Source organism: Pocillopora damicornis, chromosome 4 (genome assembly GCF_964200805.1).
Source record: "Pocillopora damicornis chromosome 4, jaPocDami1.2, whole genome shotgun sequence".
In the NCBI taxonomy this organism is placed as follows: Eukaryota; Metazoa; Cnidaria; class Anthozoa; order Scleractinia; family Pocilloporidae; genus Pocillopora; species Pocillopora damicornis.
In genome coordinates, this window is record NC_142673.1 from 30,258,367 (window position 1) to 30,266,402 (window position 8,036).

Below are 8,036 nucleotides of genomic sequence, written 5' to 3' on the forward strand. Positions count from 1 at the left end.
CGGTTTTTTGACATGTTGTTTGTAAATGACAGGCACGTCACCTACTTGTCTCTGTTCAGTAATCAGGCGAACCATGAGCAATTTTCGATGGAGATTTGAAAACAATTCAGCACTGCATTGGTTATTCTTCAATGCGCTTTATGATTGATTTAGAGAACTCGCGCCATGGTCTTTATGCAGACTCTAAAATTGAAACCAATTGCGATTTCATTCAATCCACTTTCCACCTTTGAGGTCGTTGACTACTTGTGATGTCAACGTTTTATCTGCTTGGCCGATGTTATCAGTTTGGTTTTGGTTATACAAAACTCAATCGAACAGCTCTCCAATTACGAAGTATAGCAGACATTAATTTACGTTATATTATAATAAAGTTCGGATATGACGTGCGCTTTCATTGGTTGATACAGCGTGCTGAATCAGAGTACAAAACACGGAGCTGAGCTAATCTGCCAACTTTTACTATGTCCGACCATTTTCCGGACTTCTCTATCGCTTTTTTTCGTCAATTAAAAGTGAAATTTCAGAGCAAGCGAGCCGGCAAGTAGCATCAGATGAACCAAAGAAAGGTTTGTAATCCTCAAGTTATACAACATCATAAATTTTGTATAATGATACATGAGAAATTGGAGATAATCTTTAAGTTGGCTGTTTCCACTTATTTCCTCTGCCTAAGAATGAAATGATTTCTATAAAAGAGGACGACGATTGTTTCGTAGGGGGAGGGGGGGGGGAGAGGGAGACTGAAAATAAGAAACTCGAATATAACTTCATGGAATCAAAGATAAACTAAAATAGCAAAATAAAATAATAAATAAATTAATTGATCGGGAAATTGTTTTTGTGGGACTGCAGAAGAAGCCAAATTCCACTTAGGACAAAAGTATTTGAAGCCAGAATTGTTATGAAGTACGAAATTAAAAGTATAATTATTGAGAAGAAAGCACGATGTTTAATAGGACTGAGCTAAAGGGTAAAAAATTATCAGTTTATAATATCTTGCTGAAGGGTGAATAAATATGTAGTGCAAGTGTAATTTTAGAAAAGTTATCATCATCTTGGGAATTTTTTTTATTTTTTGCTTTTTTGTTAGAAATGTTTACAGTGATAATTTAAATAGTGCTGTAATGTTAATTTTGTCATGAATAAAAAAAATAAAAATGAATTAATTTGATGACTTGCACATTTCATCGTCTATGTTAAAGTCCTCAGGATCCATTTTTCGGTATATTAACATAAAAGAACATCTCTGGTTTAACCCGAACCCTTAGCTTGAATCTCTCGAGATTTGCTGCATATCCTTAGTAGTGTGACTAAAAAACAAGCAAATATTCAATGACTAATGTGAGCCTTAATTTTGTCTTAGAGTTATCCAAAGTGATTTGGCGCTCTTTAGTACGCTTCTACTGAGTTGAATACGTGAAAATCGCAAAAATGTAAGTTATGGTCGAAAAATGGAAACTTTCATAGTATTTAGCCCAGATTCCCAAAATTACTTCTGTGTTTTAGAAAATTCACGAAAACTGGAATGAGCACCGGGAGGCGGTGCCCTGGTTAGAAGCAAATGAAACTTGCCCATGAAAAGGGCAAAAAAAAAAAAAAGAAAAGAAGCTAGTATCAATTTAACAAATTCTTATAGGAGGGATCGAGTTACGGTTTAAGTTTAAAACTAAACCATTTTATTTCAATTTGAGCGGACGGCACATTTTTGAAAACCCTAAGCAATATTTCAATATCCGAATATCTTGTTTCGTGGTAAATTCTCATTTAACAGCGTCTTCATGCGGTATAACACAGAATTTGACCAGGTTAAGTTCGTGATAAGAGGAATTATTATACCCTAGACTTACTACGTATAATCTGATCGGTCGAGAGCATATATAAATTTACAATAGCGTGTGACACAGTGTGAAGCTGACATGATAAATACAATATCTGCAGGGGATATGACACTCAGCGGATATTGCGTTCAAAGTCTGCTTCGTTTTCAAGCCTTCAGTCCGTGTTAAATTTTCAAACTTATGCAGACTCGGAGAGAAGTGTCGTCTTTTGCAGATTACTATTAATGAAAAAATGTAGGATGAAACACTTACTGCATTTGGTTTTCGTATGATATCATAAATTATCAAACCTCGTGTCTGCGTTATCAACATTAGTCTTCGACTTCGGCAAATAATTCAGCCCTCAGTACGGATGATTCATAAGATCATGCTCAACATCATACCATTATTCCTTCTTTGAATCCATCAAATATTTTTGCTCGCGTGCGACTGGTCTAAAAGTATTACGTTACCGAATATTTCCACAGCTAAAGCTGGAGAACATCCAAAGCACATTTCTGTTAGTTCATAAAATCCTACTAGAGAACACGGAAAAGTAAACCTCCCACGCAACAAACGGTAAGCTATTCGCAAACATTTTTTCACGCGCGTTACAAAATGTTTGAAGGATACTTAACACAATAGCCTCCATTTTGCACTAAAATATCATCGTATGTGTGTCCTTGAGCATAATCTGTTCCTCGAATCTCTCGTTTCTCAACGAATTTCACTCTCGAAAAACTGTATCCATACATATTTTTGCACCAAGTAGAGGCTATTGTTAATATCCTCTACTTGAGGCGTCTGTTTTTCTTCGCATATTCGAACACATTTAAGTTTTCAGAAAGTTCTAGAATAAAAGTGAGCTTCATTGTGGACTTGATGGAGGATAATTCAAACATGAATACCTGTGGGCCAACAGTTCTTTGCCGAATACGAGACGAGCAGCGAGCTGATGTAAGTGTTGATGCAACACACTCTAGAGTTTGTAACACAAGACTAAACGTAGTACCGTCATGAAAAATTTGTATTGTTCTCGAATGATAGACATTAATACAACGTATAGTCGGATCCGGCTGTGTTTAAGGGGCACCATATTGGTCAAAGTTCCGAAATTTGTTTCGAAATTTTTTCTCCTCAAGTATTTTAATTTTTACCTCTTTATGCGCAACCGTTATTAAGCGGTCGTGGTCACCCTTGACTGAGTCCCAACTGCTTGTTTGTATTGTTTCCACCTGCATTGTACGACCACTTAAAGTGAAAACACCAAAAAAAACCAATAATAATCTCTCAAGTCAAATTTTCCATGTTTATCTCCCGAACAAATGTTAGCACTTTGAGTTCAAATGTCTTTCTTGTTTGGACTCTTAGGACAAAAAGGTGTTTTTTGTTTTTTCATCGCGTTTGGCCCCTATTCTGTCGAAGCTGTATTAAGCGGTTAACCTGTATTAAGCAGCCACCCCTCCATTCCCCGTGGGTAACCCGTCAATACAGGGTTCGATTGTCAATGATGTCCATTTGACGAGAGTCAGTTTCGCATTTGATCCAAGCAGATCAATGTAACAAAGAGAAATGACTAAATACTCCTTAACATGGTCACAGCTTTGATCATAATTTTTTTTCAATGCAGTTTTGAGTATGCGATTGACGACTCTATGATAAACGGATTAAGCTAAGGATAAGTTGTCAGCCAGAGCTGTCAAGTCTAAAACCAACCTTTCAAACGGCTGAAACTCTATGCATACGCTCAGTTATTACTTCTGAAACTGTGCTTGTCAACATGTAGAGCCTTCAAGCCTCTAGTAAACAGATCCAACTGAGGAAAAGTTGTCAGCAAAAGCAGTTGAGTGAAAAATCAAACTTTCTAAATGTTATCCGTAATGACGGCTAAGGAGCTAGGTAGACATTGAGTTATAATTTCTTATGCCATACTACTAAATATATACAACAGACAGAATATTTAGTTCTTATCAATGTGATTTTAAGTTCTATGTAATCTTAAGTTTTATAATATCCTTAGTATCTTCCTATTTTAGTATAATAAATGTCTGTAATCAGAATTACTGCAATTCAGTTTGATAGGGCCATAAGGGAGAATACAGTCTTGACTGTAATTGCGCACCCTTTTGAAATCAAGATTTACTTACTTATTTACTTACTTACTTACTACAACTTCCTTAAAGGAAGTTACAAAGACTGGAAACTCATGGATTACTTTATTTTCTGTAAATTTAGGAACAAAGATAAGCGGATAAAAGATTGAGTATCATTGAGGCTTGGTTCAAATATACCTTTAGTCTGATTTTCTTTTTAGAAGGACCTTCAGTTGCCCATCATATTCTCTGACAGTTCCACGGGTTTAGGAGGTTATGTTCTGATAAGCAGTTAGAAGGTTCTTGCGTCATCTTTATGTGATTGAATATGCGTTGTTTTGGAAGATCACAGTTTACAATAATCACAGGTAAAATAGGATTGGTGTGATGACATTTAAATCCGGTTTTTTTTCAGTTTCAGTTTTCACTTACAAGCCAAGAAACTGATTAACAATCAGACGTCTGACAACCAAACGTTTTCCCCTTTTCGTTTAAGCAAGATTCTCCACGGCTGACAGCGCTGAGTTGTCCCGCCTCATGCGTTGTAGCGGCGCTTCATAGTTCGGACTACTTGAGACCAGGGTTTAAGAAAATTGAAAGATTGGTGTGCCATTGAGCATCTGCCAGATGTTCTCTCAGTCAGTACATACGAAAAATTCGCTTGATTCAATTGCAAATTTTCATTCAAGTTCTAACCTGAACTACTAAGACTTTAATTCTACATACAACTCTTGAGTTTTCAGTAAAGAGATGGTATCTATTTTTTATCATCGGTTTCTTTCGATAGAAAAGACAGGAATTAGATCAAGCTGATCAAACCTCGCAAATAACCGTCAGGTATGAAATTGTACAGTTCGATTTTGATCAAATGTGCAGTAGAGGTTCCTAACGTACGCGCGCGGTAACAAAAGAACATTAGTGTTAGCTATGAGTGAACAGTGTGGGTGACGAGAAGAAAGTTCGAGGTGCTTCTCTTATTTTTTAACAGGCTGACGTCTTGTACTCTCATCAAACTATCAAATGTTTGGTTAAAAAGCAGTTTCATATTTTCTGATCTGAGTTGTCTCTGCAGTATAAATCTCTGTTTACTTTTAAAAAAATTCATATGCTGATTGAGAAGTAAATTGTTATTTGCAAACCTGTCCGAAGTGAATTTTGCTAAAAGCTGTAGCTACGATATCTCGCGTGAGTTTTTCCCCATACAAAACTAAATGAAAAGCTGTAGGCAGATTCTAGTGATAACTGAAGTGAGTTTTATCTCTGTCTATCGGTAGGATATCTTCAATAATTTACCTCGATAACTTCCTCTTATAATACGATGGCATACTTAAACCCCATAGAATGTTTACAAGTTTATTTAAAGCCCACCAATGTACTTCGTGAATCTCTGGCAGTTGATGAGTATGCAATGATTATGGCTCTGTACCAGCTGGGTTTTTAATATACCAAGAACACTCGCGCCGTTCTTTGTTCTCGGAGCGATCTTTGACGAGACCGGCATTTATAATTTATCACTGATTCGTCATTCATTTGCCATTCACGGTCTGAAAATTTGGTGTCATTTGTGTCAGTCAATACTCAACAAAGAATTCATCGGGGAAAATGTTTAAAAGCCTTTAAAAGAGTAATTCTAGTCATTATCATCAGCTAATGTATATCGAGATACAAGATACGAGAGCTGCATTGATAACTTAAATTATAATTAAAATCAATACAATTCGTCATTCATATCTTGACAGGTTTAAAATTTGAAGCCATTCGTGACGTTGAATATCAACAAAACAGTCGGGAGGAAGACGGCGGAAAAGTCTTTGTGAAAACGGCTTCGCACTACAGTATCTGTTGTCTGCTTATCTCTCTCACAGTAAAGGTGTTAACAAAGAGGACAAGACCAACGACAAGAGCGGGAGGACGACAAAAAACATGGAGTTTATCAACAATACGAACATCACAAACTCAACCGAGCCCTCCACGGTGGGATCTGTTTCCTGGATAGAACAGTATGAAGAACCAAAAGCTCTTTACATTTTCCGTTTAACCCTCTTCTCCGTGATCATCTCGGCCAGTATGATCGGCAACTCGATGGTTTGTTATGCTGTGTGTACCATACCTTCCCGCAAGCCTCTGTCCTACCATCTCGTCGCTAACATGGCCTTCGCAGAAATTCTAAGCAGTGTTTGTTTGGCTGTTATGTTTGCGAGCGGGCAGAATCCAACTGACGTCGTTCTTCAAGAGGCCGCATGCATTTTGAATCCGTTGCAAGTAGTTGCTCTTCTCGTTGTGATCTACTCACTGGCTGCCATCGCTTTTTATCGTTACAGATTCATTGTAAACCCTCTTCCACGCGGACCGTCCGTTAAGAAGATTACAATTCTGGCCATATCTGGGTTGTGGCTGTTGTCATTTGCAATCGCCTGCCCCTATTTCTTCGGTCTCAGATTTAGAAATGGTAAATGCATCGAGCTGCCTGTCGCAAACAATGAGTACTATGTAATAATTAGATTCATCCTGAATTACGCTTTACCCTATGTGATAATGCTGGCATCCTACGGAGCAGTGGCGTGGAACTTGAAGATGCGAATTGTACGGATTAACGAAAGAAATCGGGCCTCGACTGCCGAATCGTCTTGTGTTGTCGAAGATCAAATGGATCTACAAGATTTGGGAGAGGACACGAGAATGAAGGAACGAAAGAGTGTCGTGTTCGATCAGAATAACCGAAGAGACAGCAAACCCGAAAACACAGACCCGGAGAAAGATTTACTTAAGATGATTTTTATGCTTATCATTATTTTTGTTGCGTGCTATTTTCCGTATCAAGCCCATTATGTGTGGGAAAGAGTTTGAAACATCACTGCGTATCAATTTAGATATCATCAACTCTTTATTGATTATAATTTTATTTTGATTTGCCTTCCCAGCGCCTTACATCCTTTGTGTTATGGAACAATGAACAGTTTCTTTGCTAAGGCGTTCTCCAAAATCATTCTTTGTAGACCTTATGACTGATGTGAAACTGACTCATTTTTGAATCGAACTCAGTAAAAGTTATACGCTCCCAGTGTGGCAGCTGTAAATGTCTGGCAGCCATCTTGGACACGAAAGGAATGTCCTCCAGTCGAGAGTTCCAAAGTTTAAATACCGCAAAAGATTGTTCGCGGAAAACTGTTTGTTTTCGAACAACTTAAAAAAAAATACCAATTATAACGATGCAAGCTTGGTAAAGGTTGATATGTAAGAGTATGTTTATTTTAAAAATACAATTCACGCCAGTGAAAGCACTCGCGTCAATAGTCTCCTTAATCTAAATCACAGGAATACTTGAAACGGATACCTTCAGTAACGTATTGAAAATTGAGTTATGCTGGGGATCGTTTTCAGCAAGATCAGATTGAAGCAAACCAGCCTTTCAATTTGTCGTCGTAAATAACGACTTCCTGCCGTCACGTGCATTTTGTATAAAAACTCTTGAGAATTACATATCGGTGGTTTTGCTTGTAAATATGTTCACCGTTCGCAAGGAAAATTACTTAGACTAGAAGCTCATAGATTATTTTCTGATCATTCAGTTCCTTGAGCAAAATTTGCCAGGTGATATATAGTTTAAATCATTGTATATAGAAATATATGTGCTTCCGGTGGTTTAATGAGACGAAGCTGATTAAAGGATTTTAAAATGTGATCAATAACTGTAAAAGTCCTCTGAAGTACTTCAGGAAAGTTTAATGTGTGTTTTTTGGAAGGATGGGGGGGTATTTTTGTCAACATAAAAATGCCTGAAAAGAACTGATTCTGTGGGCAAAGGAAAAATAATTTGACTCCTAATAAATCGAACGTGTAGGGAAAGCGAAAGAGCTTCAAGTAATCGAGTGATCGGGTTATCGGGCGTAGGGAACAAGTGACCAGAAATACGAAACAGATGGTGTATTTTGTACTTTTATAAATACATCGTATATTTTAATAAAAATTAACCACAGATATGTCGGGTTACATAAAAATTTCAGCAAGCAGCGAAATCAGCGCCAGGTTCGAGTCTGCAAATGTTCCAGTTATTGGATATGGATCTGTGTTGAACAGAAGAGGGAGAAACTTCGAGAACAATCATTACAAGCGTGTCTTTGTT

At 37.3% G+C, this 8,036-nt stretch overlaps 1 protein-coding gene across 1 annotated transcript; it reads left to right on the forward strand.

The window, feature by feature from the left end:
* The first annotated feature begins 1,694 nt into the window (after positions 1-1,694).
* On the forward strand, positions 1,695-7,595 carry LOC149047680 (dopamine receptor D2.L-like). The gene has a single exon (XM_089203626.1). It carries the CDS (start codon positions 5,837-5,839, stop codon positions 6,758-6,760), a length of 924 nt encoding a protein of 307 aa, XP_089059752.1. The 5' UTR covers positions 1,695-5,836; the 3' UTR covers positions 6,761-7,595.
* The last annotated feature ends 441 nt before the right edge of the window (positions 7,596-8,036 follow it).

Bases quoted from the DNA above. Each gene is read 5' to 3' on its own strand.
- LOC149047680 (XM_089203626.1), top strand. From the start codon at position 5,837: ATGGAGTTTATCAACAATACGAACATCACAAACTCAACCGAGCCCTCC.